This window comes from Eptesicus fuscus, chromosome 7 (assembly GCF_027574615.1).
Source record: "Eptesicus fuscus isolate TK198812 chromosome 7, DD_ASM_mEF_20220401, whole genome shotgun sequence".
NCBI classification, from domain to species: domain Eukaryota; kingdom Metazoa; phylum Chordata; class Mammalia; order Chiroptera; family Vespertilionidae; genus Eptesicus; species Eptesicus fuscus.
This window is the reverse complement of record NC_072479.1, coordinates 46,414,388-46,431,927: the sequence shown is the minus strand read 5'-3', so window position 1 is coordinate 46,431,927 and position 17,540 is coordinate 46,414,388. Positions and strand designations below refer to the sequence as shown.

Genomic DNA, 17,540 nt, shown 5'->3' with positions numbered 1-17,540 from the left:
ATCATGATTTCCAACTTAACTGATAGGGAAATTAGCAGGATAATTATATTTGAGGGGAAAGAAAGTGGGTTTAGCTTAGTACCTGTGGCATTTGAGGTTGCAGTTGTGACATTCAGGCAGTGTTGTGTGCTAGTTTGGAAAGAGGTTTGGAAAAGCAGGGACTATAACAGGGCTTTTGAATTTAGCACTAGGAAGACACTGATAAACCTTAGCAAGGGCAGATCACTGTGTTGGGAGGTCAGGAAAGGAAGACATACAATATAGGATATAGTCCATCCTTTCAATAAACTTGATAGTAAAATCAGTAAAAAAGAGGGAGGAGCCCTAGCCAGCTTGGCTCAGTGGATAGAGCGTCGGCCTGCGGACCGAAGGGTCCCAGGTTCGATTCCGGACAGGGGCACATGCCTGGGTTGCGGGCTCGATCCCCAGTGTGGGGCGTGCAGGAGACAGCCGATCGGTGATTCTCTCTCATCATTGTTGTTTCTATCTCTCTCTCCTTCTCCCTTCCTCTCTGAAATCAATACAGAAAATGTTAAAAAAAAAAAAAAAAAAAGAAAGAGGGAGGATTAGAACAGGGAACAGATTTAAAGGAAGGCTTTTATTCAGTTTTGGAGCACTTCTAAGAAGAAGAGAGGAGAAACCTGTGGAAACCAAGATACTGAAGATATGACAGAGAGAGGAGGAATTGGTATGGTCTAGTTTCAGGGTTTCAGGGGAGATGAGAGAATGCATTTTGAAGATGGATGAGACCCAGTAGGACATAAGTAGAAGGGAACCTTAGAAGGAAGAACATACAGGTAAGGAGATAAGGATGTTTTTCTCAACAGCTATTTGTTGAGTACAAGCAGCAGGCACTATATAGGTTCTGTGGCTACAAAGATTCATAGACATAATCTAGTGGGAAAAATAAGATAGGCAAGGAAACCATCAGTACCACAGTGGTCAGTGTCAGCTAGAGTTATGCTCAGAATGTGGAAACAAAGAGGCCTGAGCGAGGCTTTCCAGAACAGGAGAAACAATGAAAATGGGCTTGCTCCTGAACAGGTATCAGGGACATCTAAGAGAAGGACTGAGATGCCGACTAGTGGGCCCAGGACTGGGGAAAAATGTGGACTGGATTACAGTGGTGATTGATAACCGTGGTGATAATAATTTGTTTGTTCTCAGTTATTGACTAAGCATCAGGTGAAATTTTATTTGGGAGTACTTGAGAAAATAAATTTTTGTGACAAAAGAAGCCTCTTCTTGCTTATCTTCTGCCTCTCCGCCCTTTGTTGACTTCTCTTCATGCTAATTTAGGTAAAAAAAAAAAAAAAAAAAAAAAAAAAGTCACCGCTTCCAAAAGGGCTGTGGTACCCTGGCATAATTTCAAAGAAATCTCTTTCCCCATTTCGTTAACTACATTTCCCCAGGAAAAAAATCTTCTCTGTCAGCGTAACATCCTTTAACAGGACTCCTGCTGGCCGGTCCTTGTATCTTGGGGTGGCAGCTGTGAACATATATACTACTGATTGTTAATGTGTGATATAGACCTGACTGGAGCATGCCCACTAATTGGTTTGAGAGCTAGATATAGACAATGCTGTCTTAGAGGAGCTTGTGTAGATAGGCCTAGTCTCGGGGTTAATTCTGCTTGACAGCACATCAGCAGCATCTCGAGAGTAATTACCTCACAGAAGTTTTCCCACAGCCGAACCGAGAGCTTCAAAGGCTTCTGAATTTACAACCAGTATTAACCTATATCTGAAACATAATGTTCCCACAAGGGCTTGGATTCTTTCCCTCCTACTTATTAAACATATGGGGTTACTAGGTTCATTTACTCTGCGAAGAACTTAGTGAAAAATTACTTGGTGTTAAATAATTAAAAATCTTTAATAATAGGTCAAGAGGATAGTTTCAAATTTGTGGGTTTTTAAAAATTGCTTTATTATATTACTGAAAAAGTTAATCTGTAGAGACTGGGTGCTTTTAAAAAAATATATAATTTACCTTCTTTCTTTCAAAAGCAAGTGAAAAGTTAATATCTTTTCCATACTGTGCTATCTCTTTGGATATCTGCATGTTTAGGGGACCTAGGGTAATGCATGCACTTAAAATGGTTAAAATAAATATCTATTTACGTTTTTTAAAGCTATTTTACTTGTTGACCATTGTACTGAAATCTGTAACTGTTGCATCTACCCCTTGCCCTCCTCATAAAATAACAGTTATTCTTTAATAATCGATTTTTATATTGTAAAAAATGTCTTTCCCTTTGCAGGTCAGAAACCAAATTTGACTCTGGTTCAGGTACGTTTACATTAATAATGTTATTCTGAGTATATTTTATTTACATTATTCTCTGAGGAGTAATTCATCAGATCAAGAACCATTTTGATTTTAAACAGACGAGGCAGTCTCTTTTCAAAACATGAACCCCACCTCAAAGCAGGGCTCTGAGCTGCTTGGAATCCTCACTTGAGATGTTCACTATGGGATTCTTGATAGTTCTGCAAGAAGCATTAATGCTCTCTATCTGCAGTTTTATTTTAAAAGCAGAAGTGGGGTTGTGCAAAATCATTGCTCAAAATAGAGTTAGTCTCTCAGTGGACAAAGCATCCTGAATAATTTGAAGATTCTCTGCAAGTGTCTTGTTATCAAAAGTGGGTAATATTTACATCTAACCCAGTAAACTATAAAGAGTGTAGTCAATAGAAATAGATATTTGTCTATGACTTATTAGTTATTTTTTAGTTGTTTTGTTGGAGGGCGGGTAGTGGAAAACTAAGGTCACCTTAAGCCATTATTTTGTATATATCAAAACAAAATTTGTATTCTCACAAACAATGGTATACTTCTGGCGTTTTCTTCTTAATAAGCATGAATGTAGCTGTATAATCCTTACGTTTGACTGTGTCTCTATGTCACTTGCTGAGGTCTGTGAGCCTTGGAGTTTTTGATGATGTTTACAATTAAAGCACAAAAATGGCCTCATGTATGGTGCAAGGAAATTATGTTCTTTAGTGAACTGTTAATAGATAAACATTAACTTGCTATTCCAGGAGAAATAATTTGCAGAAGAATATGTAACTTATTAAATAAAAGTAACATTCCTACTTTTTGAAATAAAAGTTTTTGTTTATTATGTCCACAAAGAAACCAAGACTATATATATGATAGTGGTGACAAGGAGCCAACATGCTCATTTTTTTCAAAAGCTCATTCTTCCTTTTATTGTATAGATGTAAAATCCCCAATTTGCTGAGACTCTTTAAATATGAACTCTGGACATTTGAGTCAACAATTTCACCTAATTTGATAACTGTGATTCCAGAAATCTCTCCATCTGTGTGTTCTTGGGCTTTTGAGTCACATGTGACGTTGATAGTATAAGACAAGCATTTCTGGTTTACAGTATTGACTTATAAGGAGATTAAAGACACAGTGAGTTATATCAACTATTTGACTTTTTTATGGATTTATAAAAGGTGATTCAAAATAGGGTGAAAAAATCTTTGTCATTTTTACTAATTAAAATCTTTAAGCCTGTGTAGTGTGTCTCCATGGTTGAGCATTGACCTATGAATCAGGAGGTCATGGTTTCATTCCCAGTCAGGGCACATGCCCTGGTTGTGGGCTCAATCCCCAGTAGGGGCCGCCATGTAGGAGGCAGCCAATCACTGATTCTCTGTCATCATTGTTGTTTCTATTTCTCTCTCCCTCTCCCTTCCTCTCCAAAACCAATAAAAATATATTTAAAAAATAAAGTCTTTAAGTAAAATAAAAATAAATGAATAAAATTGATGAAGAATGAATTTTTACATAAAACTGCATATCTTTTTATCATTGCCAGTCAATCACCAAAAATATTTATTAAGAACCCACTGGGTGTTACAATCTGATTTAATTCCCTAAATATCAAGTCAGAAACTGGTTTTAAGCTCCAGGATCTGGAATATAGCTTTTAAAAATGAAAAAGTCCACCAGGTTCATTTTGAAGGTAAAACCTGGAAATGGCATACAAAACTGAAATATTAGGCAGCTATTGTCAAAGTCAGAAAATTTATGTTAAATTTTCAAATCCAAATTTAAGTGTGCTGCTAAATTCCTGTAGTGAAGGTTGGTATTTATTCTGAAAATAGTTATAACATCTGTACAGACACACATCTTCCACTCTTGTGACCAAAGATTTTGTTCATGAGTCTTATTTTTTCAAGTCCTACTTTTTTTTAACTGTCTATCATGGACAACATCTGCATGTCTTTGAAAACTTATAAAGTCCTGTACTCTGAAAAATCTTATGGGAAATACTGATTAAAAGTTTGTGTGTGTGTGTGTGTGTGTTTTAATTTTGATTTTAAATACATTTTTGGAAAGAATTTAGGTGGTTTCAAATAAACAGATTAGCTAACTATCAAATGAGGGGATCATGACAAAGAATATTAGAAATGCAGTCTTTGGATTCTATATCATGCAAATTTTGGTTAGAAATAAGGTAGCATATTGGAACAATTAAATGTATGACTTTAATAGGTTCAGATTCTCTATTGTTCATCAAATACAGAAAGTAAACTAATTCTGTTTAATGTTATATACAGCTGTAACAATGTTCCTGACAAAGATTTTTAAATGAAGGAATATGCCATCTTACTAAGGGAAAAATCCCTTAAAAACAAATACTATGGTCAATAACTAGCCATAAAGTATTTCAAAGTAAAATTATACACACATACATAACCTTTTTTTTCTCTTCAAGAATCCAACTTATGCAGAGCTTACTCCACATTTGCAGTTTGTGTAAATGAGTTTCAGGCAGTGGAGTCAGATTCAGGAGGAAGGAAGGGAAGTTTTCATTGTCAGCACCTGGTGAAAAATGTCAGTTGTTGACTATACTAGTATACAAAAATGGTCAACCTAGAGAATGATTTAAATTTTTCTTATTAAAATTGTGTCTTTTTTTTCTTCAAAAGCAACCCATGTATAATTTTTTTTTAATTTTCAAAAAAATTTTATAATGAAAAATATGAACTATATATTAAAGGAGCCATGGTATAGTATAATAAGCACGTATATATCCCTCATCGAGATTTTACTATTTTTAATGATTTGCCATATTTGTTTCACTTTTCTTTTTTCTTGAAATAATTAAAAGTAAAATACATACATTTCATGTTATTTTTAAAATCTGGAAATTATAGATTGTCTTGACTTATTGAAAGAGACCTATTCATTTTTTGAGGTTTTTATCTATCTCCGAAATTTGGGTCATGTACAAATTCTTATGGAAGGATTGTGGTATTACATGTTCACATTCAGTTAAAGAGATGAAAGTTTGCTCTGGCTGGTGTGTCTCACTTGGTTGGGTGGCATTCCATGCATCAAAAGGTTGCTGGTTCAATTTCTGGCCAGGGCACCTTTTGGTGTATGGGATGCTGATCAATGTTTTGCTATCTCATCAATGTTTCTTCCTTTCTCTCTAAAAAAATCAATAAAAATATTTAATAACACACACACACACACACACACACATAAATAGAGGAAAGTTCTCTTTGTGGTGAAGTTTAAGAAAGCCTCAACCTGCCCTAACCGGTTTGGCTCAGAGGATAGAGCATTGGCCTGCGGACTGAAGGGTCCCAGGTTCTATTCCGGTCAAGGGCATGTACCTTGGTTGCGGGCACATCCCCAGTAGGGAGTGTGCAGGAGGCAGCTGATTGATGTTTCTCTTTCATTGATGTTTCTAACTCTCTATCCCTCTCCCTTCCTCTCTGTAAAAAAAAAAATAAATCAATAAAATATATTTAAAAAAGAGAGAGCCTCAACCAAAAGGCAGAGGTGTTATGACCTGAGAACCCAAAGAATGTTCTATTCTTGATTAATTTTCTTTCTTTTTTTAAAAATTTATTTATTGATTAAGGTATCACATATTTGTCCTCATCCCCCCATTCCCATCCCACCCCCCTCCCCACGCATGCTCCCACCCCCCTGTTGTCCTTAACCACTGGTTAGGCTCATATGCATGCACTCAAGTCCTTTGATTGATCTCTCCCCTTTATCCCCACCCTCCCCTACCCTCCCTCTGAGGCCCGACAGTCTGATCCATTCCTCCTTGTTTCTGGGTCTGTTCTTGTTCATCAGTCTATGTTGTTTATCATTTCCCCTAGATGAGTGAGATCATGTGCTACTAGAAATACACTTATAAGAACCGAAAATGAGACAAGCAATAATGTTATGCTGAAAGGCAAATGCATCAGTCTGTAGTGAGTTTCTTTTTGGGCCAACAGTTCTTTTGCGACTCAATTTCAATGTCAAACAGTTCCTTATGTGTACATGTCAGCAATGATATTTCAGTTCTGGATGGTGGACAAATGGTGGTAATGCAGGTCCGACCCTCTCTGGTTTGGTCCTGGGCAACCTGCAGTGACGCACAGCTGCTAACTGCTAGTATGGCAAGGTCATCGACGTTAAGCGTCTTCCATCTTGGACTGCTTCTCTTCTGTCTTCATGGCTGGAGTAGTCCTGTTGATTCCTCTCTGTTGCCGGAATCCACATGGTCTCGGAGTTGTTTTCTGAAGATATACAAACATATTCTCGACCAAAAGTTAATAAAGGGATATTTTCTATAAATTTGACTTGGGATCCTTTTTCATTTTTTGCCCAAAGAATTTTCCTCTGGCTTGTTTTGACACCATGTGTGTTTTTCATGGGTGTCTTGCTTTTAGCCTTACAATTAATTTTCTAAAGTACAAATTTTCTAGATGTAATTTACTTACAGGGTATTTTTCCTTACATGATATTCTTCTACTATTCCCCCCTTTTTTATTTAAATATTAGGAGGCTTTTGAAAATTTTATAATGTAGTCTTGATAGCTTTTAAATTTTAATTATTTGCACTATAATATTACTGCTTTAGGTTCATTACATGTTACACAATTTTATCATGAGATGAACTACCAATAAAAATTTAGTTAACACTTTAGGAACTGCTTTTTGTCCAGTACAATTAATTTTTCTAAAATATTCGCTTGTTTCAATTAGCCAATTTAAATTAGCCTGAAAACTTGACTACTATTTTACTGTCAAATTTATTACTCCTACAACAATCTTATTTTACCCTGTAAATATTAGTATCCTTGATTAATTTGATTTAAACCTTAGCTGCCATCTAGCTGCGTCCTCTACATCCTGAGTTGTATACTGATTGAATTCCATTTCTGTTGGTTTAGTATAACTGATTCGTATCTAAATATTTCGGCTTCGCCAGTTGAGAGCAATCTCTCTAAAGGAGTTTTTAAAAGGTTCCCAGTTGATGTATTAGTGTTGCTTGCCTATGACTGTGTGTAGTTGGTGATTTTACTAATAGAGTAAAACAGACTTCCTTTTATGTTCAGAAGTATCAAGAAGCTGTCCTCTTCTCTCCACCTCCCAAGAAGGGAAGTTATTTGATGCTGGAGGAAGCAGAACATTGAGTTTAATGTAGTGATTAAACATGAAAGCCATATATCAAATCTCAGGAGAAACATGATTTTGAGAGAAGCAGAGAACTGTGGCGCATATTGCATGATAGGCTATGTAAACAGAACTCTGGAGGTCAGTGTGTGGATGCAAACCAATTAAATAAAGAACTTACTGGCTTTGCTTTCTGTCATTTGGTTAGGGAGGATCACAAGTTAACTTGCTCAGGGTTGAAGTGTAAACTTTGCTTGAATAAGCTAGGCACCTTTGGAAATTTCATTAACTCTTTCAATTCACTAACAAGTTTTTTTTTTTTTTTAAATAATTTAACTGAAGTTCCTAGGAAGTTAAAAACAAAAAACATACCCATCAGCAAAGGTGCTAGTGATGAGTAGAATGGAAGAGAAAGCAGAGGATGAACTGCTGAAAAGACCAGAGTCGGCTGTGTAGTCAGATTTCAAGAACATGCATATGTCTTTAAAAACAACCCATTTGGAAAAGCAGAACTCTTGCAGAATAACTGAAAAAAGATGTTTTTCTCTTCTGAATTCTGAGTGTGAGACAAAGATATAGTTGGAATTTACTAGTCACTGCATAACATCAGGATATTGTTATTTCTGTTCTGTTAAAATAGAATAGCTTTCTGACCAAGAAAAACCTGGAGCCTATAACTGTATATTCAAGTTAACCCAGTGTCTAATTCTGTGGTCCCAACCTTCTCAGGCAATGTTTGAATGAGAAAATGAAATACCAAGTTAAATGGTATAGTTTCATGGTCCATAAACATTCAAAACAAAGACCACCCCCCCCAACCCCACCTCGAGCCAACATGACTCTACAGAGTATGTTGTAGACATACATAGTACAGAATAGGGTCATGTTGGCTGGGAAAGTGAATAAGCTTGTTTAGTGCTGTTGATTCTGGGCTGCTTGCAATAGGTATGCTAAGGAAATGGACTCATAGAACATACCAACGGGAAGGTATAAAATTTAATGAAAGCAAATTATGGAGGATTAAGAAACCTAATGAGCATGGTTTAGTGTGGAAAGTAGAGGAGGGAGTTCACTATTAAATAGAGCCCAAGAGTGTACAAGGTTAGAAGATCCTAAAAGACACCATAATAAAAGGCACAACAGAATGTAATTATCCTTAAGGGGGAAAAAACCTCCAAGGAACAAAAAGCTGCTAATGTCGCTTTAAAGATCTGCAGTTAAAAAGGAATCTACACTAGAGAAAGGAAATCAAAGAATATAATCAGTTAAAGCTTGAGGCAAAAACATAAGGGTAGTGACAAATAAAGTAGGCTGATAATGCTGGTCACTAAGTTGAAGGGAAATGAGGAATTTGAATGTAGTACAATTAGAGTTTTGAAAGTTTATAAGTAAATGAGACAATCTAACATAGTGAACCTTTCTCAAGAAATGTTTATAAGGAAAACATTTTCAGATCTTACAAATGTGAGAATATGTTGACAACACTTTTTAATTGCTGCAAATCAATTTTGTCATTTTAAATTTAATGTGGAGGCCTCATAACATGGAAGAACAAGTAAATATAAATCTTTATAAGAATATTGAAATCTGTCTTTGGGCATCATTCACTAATTGAAATGACTATTTGTTCATTAATTCAAAATGTATTTATTAAGGAATACTATATGCCAGATGCAGTGATTATAGCTGTGAACAGGGTAGATAAATTTCTTCTCTTGTGGAATTTTAAAGCTAGTTGGTCCATTATATAAATTCACTGGGGTTCTTAGCCCTGAGAAGGGCTAACAAGGTTAAATTTAGATCCAGATGGTGAATTAAATCTTGATATTTGAACATAAGCTAACATATTTTAGATTTTGACAAATTCACCTTTCTTTACTTTATTCAAACCATATCACTTGTTTTCCTTCAACTTTTAAGAGAATGGCCTGATAATGCTAATGATTAGTGTGTAGTTTTTCTATACCTTTTAATAAGGAGTGACAGTTCACATTTGATTATTATTAAAAGAGATTAACTTCGAAGAATAGCAAATGTTTTCGAATACTGTTCTCTTCTTCACATTCACTCATTCATTCATTCACTTATTATTTTACTGGATCCTATTCAAGGTTGGCCTGAAAAATCAGGCAACCTTTTCTATAACAGTCTTACTGGATTGTGTAGAAACAAGTAGAGGGGACAAAGCCCTTCATCTCCTTTCACAAACGAATTTAAAGACCAGGAAGCAGCAAGGCATGGTGGCTAAGTGCAGAGGTTTTGGATCAGATAGATCTAATAATTTTCAATCGGTTTTCTTGAATTTCATATACACCATTATGTCACATACTTACATTTTGTATTTTTCCTTTTTAATTTAGAATTAGAGCATTTAAAGCTATGACTTTTTTCATTAAATCTTTAGCTGAATCCTAGTATTGTATTTTAAATAGTTGCAGTTTTGATTTTCTTTTGGACATACAATTATTTAAGAAAGTGTCCAAATTTTTCTACTTTTGTTAGTAATTTTCAGTTTCATTGTTTGGTGGTCAAAGAATGTGGCCTTACAGCTTTTTATGGCATTTATCATCCACCAAAATTATTTGTGTGGATTTCTTATTTCTTTCCAGTCTGTGATTTTCTTAAAGGGAAGAATTATGTCTTACTCATCTTTATAATTTTGGTATCTGATTATAAATAGTCAATAAATAATAATTCTATGAGTTTGGGAATCTTGGTCTGTTCTACTCCCCAATTGTGATAGAAATGATTAACTAATGACCACAGATTTATTCTCCCTTTTCATAATGTAGAGTTGTTGGGAAGTGGCTAGTGGCCAGGGATTATAATTTCCAACCTCTTTGCATCTCAGAGAGGACATATGATTAAATCTCTCAGTGGAGTTTATGTCATTTCTGGGTGAATGGGATTAAGTATCCAATGCACTTCCCCACATTTCTCTTCATCTTCTGAGGTTACATTAGAGGTAATGTTGAACATGATGGCATCAAAATATGGAAGAAGTCTGGATCCTGAGTCATCCTTGGAAGAGATCCACTCCAGAGAGCCTTTAATCCAAAAATACCTTATTTGGGTTTTATATAGAGAGAAATAAACATTTATTGTAATAAGCCACTGAGATTGTGCTATGTTTATTATGGCAACTAATGTTACATTACCTGACTAACTCAGGGCCTGGAATACTCCCTGGAAAATATTGATACTCATTGATTATTGTTGGATAAATGACAAAATTAGTGGCTAGGGATTATTATTTTTTAAAATATATTTTATTGATTTTTTACAGAGAGGAAGAGAGAGGGATAGAGAGTTAGAAACATTGATGAGAGAGAAACATCGATCAGCTGCCTCTTGCACAACCCCTACTGGGGATGTGCCCACAACCAAGGTACATGCCCTTGATCGGAATCGAACCTGGGACCCTTGAGTCTGCAGGCCGACGCTCTATCCACTGAGCCAAACCGGTTTCGGCGGGATTATGTTATCTAACCTGAAGATGGTTCTTTAAGGATCATAAAAATATAGTATTCTAGAGTCCCAGTGCACGAATTTGTGCACGGGTGGGGTCCCTCGGCCTGGTGGGCGATTGGGGGCGATTGGGGCTGGCCAGCTGGGGTAAGGGACCGCGGGAGGTTGGCTGTCAGAGTTCACTGACCACCGGGGGCAGCTCCTGCATTGAGCATCTGCCCCCCTGGTGGTCAGTGCATGTCATAGCTACTGGCCGGTCATCTGGTTGTCCGATCATAAAGGATGCTTAGGCTTTTATATATATTCTATATAATAAAGAGGTAATATGCAAATTGACCATCACTCCAACACACAAGATGGCCGCCCCCATGTGGTCAAAGATGGCCGCTCTCATGTGGACACATGATGGCTGCCACAAGATGGCCAGCAGGGAAGGGCAGTTGTGGGTGATCAGGCCAACAGGGGAGAGCAGTTGGGAGGGACCAGGCCTGCAGGGGAGGGCAGTTAAGGGTGACCGGGCTGGCAGAGGAGGGCAGTTGGGGGGGACACAGGCCTGCAGGGGAGGGCAGTTTGGAGGGACCAGACCACAGGTGAGGGCAGTTGGGGGGGGGGACCAGGCCACAGGGGAGGGCAGTTGGGAAGGACAAGGCCTATAGGGGAGGGCAGTTAGGGACAACCAGGCCTGTAGGGGAGGGCAGTTGGGGGCGACCAGGCCTGCAGTGGAAGGCATTTGGGAGGGACAAGGCCTGCAGGGGAGGGCAGTTGGGGAGGGACCAGGCCACCGGGGAGGGCAGTAGGGGGCGACCCAAGCCTGCAGGGGAGGGCAGTTTGGGGGGGACCAGGCCACAGGGGAGGGCATTTGGGAAGGACCAGGCCTATAGGGGAGGGCAGTTGGGGGCAACCAGGCCTGCAGGGGAGGGCAGTTGGGAGGGACCAGGCTTGCAGGGGAGGGCAGTTAGGGGCAACCAGGCCTGCAGGGGAGGGCATTTGGGGGTGATTAGGCTAGCTGGGGAGGGAAGTTGGGAGGGACAAGGCCTGCAGGGGAGGGCAGTTGGGGGTGACCAGGCTAGCAGGGTAGGGCAGTTGGGGGTGACCAGGCCGGCCAGGGAGGGCAGTTAGGGGTGACCAGGCTTGCAGGGGAGGGCAATTAGGGGCAATCGGGCTGGCTGGGGAGCAATTAGGCGTTGATCAGGCTGGCAGGGGAGTGGTGAGGGGTGATCAGGCTGGCAGGCAGAAGCGGTTAGGGGCAATAAGGCAGGCAGGCAGGCGAGGGGTTGGGAGCCAGCAGTCCTGGATTGTGAGAGGGATGTACCAGATTGGAGAGGGTGCAGGCTGGGCTGAGGGACACACACAAACCCACACCCCATGCATGAATTTCATGCACCGGGCTTCTAGTTCATTATATTCTATGTAATCACCAAGCCTATCAGCGATTGTTACAAAAAACGTTGACTTAGTTTTTGCCAGGTAGCTCAGTTGGTAAGAGCATCATCCTGATATGCCAAGGTTGTCGGTTTGATCCCCCATCAGGCACATATAAGAATCAACCAATGAATGCATAAATAAGTGGAACAACAAATCCATCGCTCTCTCTCTCTCTCTCTCTCTCTCCCTTCTGTCTCCCCCCTCCCTCCCTCCCTCCCTCTCTTTCTCCCTCCCTCTCAAATAAATAAAAAGTGGTGACTTAAAACAACAATAATTTATTTATGTACACATGTCTATGGTTGGTTGGGAGTTGGCTGACATAGGCTGGTCCCAGGTTGGGTCCAGGTCTGCTCTATGAGTCTTGTCATCCTACCTAATAAAATAGTAATATGCAAATTGACCACACCTTCACTACACCCAAGCCACGCCCACCAGCCAAAGCCACGCCCACCCACCAATCAGGGCGAGTATGCAAATTACCCAACAAAGATGGCAGTTAATTTGCAAATGCTGAGGGAGGGAGGAGTGAAGACTGAAGACAACTTAGAAGGAAGAGGGAGGAAAAGCGGAAAGCAAGGTGGCTGCCAGAGGGAAAGCCCGGGCGGGGCGAGCGGCAGCGGCGCGTGGGTGCAGGCGCGGCGGCCACAACGGCGGCGGCTGTGGCAGCGCATGCGGCCGCAGCAGCCACTTGCAGGATTCTTCCTGCAAATGGGCTACTAGTTGATAATAAAAGAGTGTAAGTCCAACTCTGCAAGTCTGTCTTTGCATCAGGTCTTGTCTGCTAGCATCCCATTGGCCAAGCGAGTCACAGGGCCAAGCTCAAAGTAAAGGAGTGGGGAAAGAACTGCTGAATCTCATGGTAAAGGGTATAAAGATAGGAAGGGGATGCCCTAACTGGTTTGGCTCAGTGGATAGAGCATCGGCCTGCAGACTCAAGGGTCCCAGGTTCGATTCTAGTCAAGGACATGTACCTTGGTTGTGAGCACATCCCCAGTAGAGGGTGTGCAGGAGGCAGCTGATTGATATTTCTCTCTCATCAATGTTTCTAACTCTCTCTCCCTCTCCCTTCCTCTCTGTAAAAAATCAATAAAATATATTTTAAAAAAAAGATAGGAAAGGGGAAAAGAATAGGAGTCAATAATTGATTCTACAACATTAGAATACCATGTACTTAGATCAATTATTTAGTAAAAATATTTACAAAATTAGAGTAATTATATTTTTAAAGTGGGTCCAGTTCCTTTATAATTGCATTTTTGGTACCCTAACTTCAGAGAGGATATTAATGGATTTATAGTGATGAAAATATTTGTATAATGCTTTATCATTTAAAAAGTGCTTTAATGAATCGTACTAAGTTTGAGACTCACAAAAAACTTAGTAAGGTACACAGGGATATTTTTACCAGGGAAGGAACTGAGATAGAAAAAGGCTAAGAAACTCACTTAAGGCCACATAGTTTATAAATGACCAATCTGGTATTGGACTTCACATTTCTAAGTTGCAAACATTATGTCCTTTTTATTAGATCATAAGATAGTTCTTTCAATGAACAACTTTTGTTTTTATTTTAATTTTTCTATTATTAGCCTTTTATTTTCTATAATTACTATCTATCTATATCTATATATAAATATATATAAAAGGCTAATATGCAAAGTGTCCCCTCGGGAGTTTGACCAGGAGTTCGATTGCTCACTATGATGTGCGCTGACCATCAGGGGGTGGTGCGGAACGAAGGAAGGCCCTGGTCAGCAGCTGGAAGGCCCCGATCAGCCCTGATTGCCGGCCAGGCCTAGGGACCCTACCCATGCACGAATTTCGTGCACCAGGTCTCTAGTATTTAATAACTATTATATAGTAAAAGTTACAAAATTTTCCACTCAAACTTAACATAATAATATGATTATAAACACCCCTTGAAAATAAAAAGTATAATACAGATTTATATATGACTACAATGTGGCCATTAGTAAGCTATTGATAACGTTTCTGGCAGTTTTCCAAGAGGCCTCAAAAGATAGCATTAATTGCTTTGGTGACTGTTCTGTGTTCCACTATCTGGTCTTAAAATTTCAGACTCAGAAACCTAGATGTTTCAGTATCTCTCAGGGTGGGACCCATATTGACAAACCAAAAGACAGATGGATGAAGCTAGAATGCCAGTGCATTTGGTTATGATGAAAAATCTAATTTTCAATGGCTCAGAACACTTGCCAGTGTCTTCTTTATAAGTAGGGAAGCTATATTTCAAAATTACTAGTACAACAAGAACTCACTTTATCAATTTGCACAAATAAATCATTCATATTGGGACCGAATTTTCCTTACTATAGTATGTTATCATCCTAAAGGCCAATCTACATGGGGAGTCAGATCATAACCAGAAAGTTGCTCTGTTGAGCACTGAATAAGAACGAAGGAAATAGACAAATTGAGTGTTTAGCTTCATAAGTTTAAGTTAACATGAGTTTTCCGTATCAAAATAGCGATGTCCTCGCCAGTGAGACATTATATAACATAACATTTATTGGCTTCCACTTCATCCACTCATCCATGCATATAAAAGAGAACTTTGCCATTGGGCCTGGAAAACAAACTACAGATACAATGCCCAAGGCTTTGTTTCCAAGTTATTGGAGTAGGAGACCATGTGCAGCAACTTCAGAACTTAAAAGTTATAATTTACCAATGATACATCTGGTAAAGGGTTAATATCTAAAATATATAAGGAACTCATACAATTTAACAAAAGGAAAACAATCCAATAAAAAAATGGGCAAAGGACCTAAATAGACACTTCTCCAAAGTGGACGTACAGATGGCCAAGAGACATACGAAAAAATGCTCAAAGTCACTAATCATTTGAGAGATGCAAATTAAAATGACAATGAGGTATCAGCTCACACTTGTCAGAATGGCTATGATCAACAAATGACAAGTGCTGGTGAGGATGTGAGAAAAGGGAACCCTAGTACACTGCTGGTGGGAATGCAGACTGGTGCAGCCATTATGGAAAACAGTATGGATTTTCCTCAAAAAAATTAAATATGGAACTGTCATTTGACCCAGTGGTCCTACTTCTAGGAATATATCTTAAGAAAACCCGAAGCACCAATCAGAAAGAATATATGCTCCAATGTTCATAGCAGCACAATTTACAATAGTTAAGATCTGGAAATAGCCCAAGTTCCCATCAGTGGATGAGTGGATAAAAAAAGCTGTGGAACATTTATAGCATGAATATGCAGCAGTAAAAAAGAAGAATCTCTTAAAAAAAGAAAAGAAAAAGAAAAGAAAGGATCTCTTACCCTTTGAGACAGCAGGGAGGGACCTGAAGAATATTATGCTAAACAAAATAAGCCAGTCAGAGAAAGATAAGTATTATATGGACTCACTCATATGTGGAACCTAATGAACAAAATAAACTGATGAATAAAATAGATCCAGAGACATGGAAGCATGGAACAGACTGTGGAATCTCAGAGGGAAGGTGGGGGAGGGAAGAGATAAACCAAAGAACTTGTATGCATATATGCATAACCCATGGACACAGACATAGGGTGGTGAAGGCTAAGGGCAGGGGGCGAGGGTGGGCTAGGAGGGGTTAATGGGAGGAACAAGGTGAAATATGTAATACTTTCAACAATAAAGATGAAAAAATAAATAAATAAAAATGAAAACTTATTCATATCACACCCCTGCTGAAATTTCTTCAATTTTTCCCCATTTCCCTCAGGATAAATTAACTCCTACACAAGGTTTTTAAACTCCCATGTTCTCTGGTACCTGCTTGCCTCAAAAAGAAAAAAAAATAGTTCTTTTAAAATAGTTTCAAATGACAATGACTTTTTAGTTCTTTTCATGTCTCAATAAATATTGGTCCTGTCTTTTGTATTATAGAACTGAATTATAGGAAATAATATTTTACAAGAGATTCTTCTGATTTTTCATGAATTTCCCTGAATAGGAAATTTAAAGAAAATATTTGCTTGATGACCACTAGTCTTTTAGTGAAGAGATTCAAATGCAGTTTTTTAATTTATTAGAGATTCAAATACAGTTTTTTAATTAAGAACACAAGTGGCTAGATGGCCTATGTAGTATTCAAATGTTGCAAATTAGTAATCTTCTATTCTAGTTGTACTTTTTTGGTTTTGTTGAAATTAAAGATATATTTAATTGACATATATTAAGGACATATTTAGTCAACATTATATTTTCTCACAATAGCATACTGTGATGTTTGTTGAATGTTATAAGTGCAATGATGTTGAGTTTTGCAAAGAGATGTATTTTGCCATTTCCAAAATAATATAGAATATTTCCACTTATAAAAATAATATTTTTCTTTAAAAATGAGTATAAATTATCTTTCATCCAAATAATTTACAGTGGATGAAAGGCCATTATGTAGCTCTACAGCCAATCAAAAAATAGAGTTTTGGGGTATTATTCTAAAATTTTAGATTTAAATTTGTTTCTATGCTGTAATATTCTGTTAAAATCAGTGTTTTTCCTGTGTTTTTGTGTTCTAATAGTAAAATATGCTTTTACTGTATGAATGAAAGTGGCATTGAAACTCATTCAAATGTAATACATTAGAGTTATCTAGGAATTTCTTCAAATTTATTGTATTTTGTGGCTGGCTTTATATTAAACTAGAGGCCCAGTGCATGAAATTCGTGCATGGGGCTGTGTGTCCCTCAGCCCAGCCTGCACCCTCTACAATCTGGGACCCCTCGGACATCCCTCTCACAATCTAGGACTGCTGGCTCCCAACCCCTCGCCTGCCTGCCTGTCTGATTGCCCCTAACCGCTTCTGCCTGCCAGCCTGATCACCCCCTAACCACTCCCCTGCCAGCCTGATTGATGCCTAACTGCCAGCCCGATTGCCCCTAACTGCCCTCCCCTGCAGGCCTGGTCACCCCTAACTGCCCTCCCCTGCAGGCCTGGTCACCCCTAACTGCCCTCCCCTGCAGGCCTGGGTTCCCCCCAACTGCCCATCCCTGCAGGCCCGGTTGCCCCCAACTTCCCTCCTCTGTCGGCCTGGTCACCCCTAACTGCCCTTCCCTGCAGGCTTGATTGCCCCCAACTGCCCTCCCTTGTAGGCCTGGTCCCTCCCAACTGCCCTCCCCTGCTGGCCTGATCGCCCACAACTGCCCTCCCTTGCAGGCCTGGTCCCTCCCAACTGCCCTCCCCTGCTGGCCATCTTGTGT

At 38.9% G+C, this 17,540-nt stretch overlaps 1 protein-coding gene across 4 annotated transcripts in view; it reads left to right on the top strand.

The window, feature by feature from the left end:
* The window catches only part of LOC103292564 (methionine-R-sulfoxide reductase B3), a 298,232-nt gene that overhangs the window by 215,192 nt on the left and 65,500 nt on the right, over positions 1-17,540 (top strand). For all 4 annotated transcript variants that reach the window (XM_054718887.1, XM_054718890.1, XM_054718891.1 and 1 more), the window contains one exon: positions 2,264-2,292. In XM_054718887.1, the coding sequence (XP_054574862.1) occupies positions 2,264-2,292 (29 nt within the window). The remainder of the gene's footprint in view (positions 1-2,263; positions 2,293-17,540) is intronic.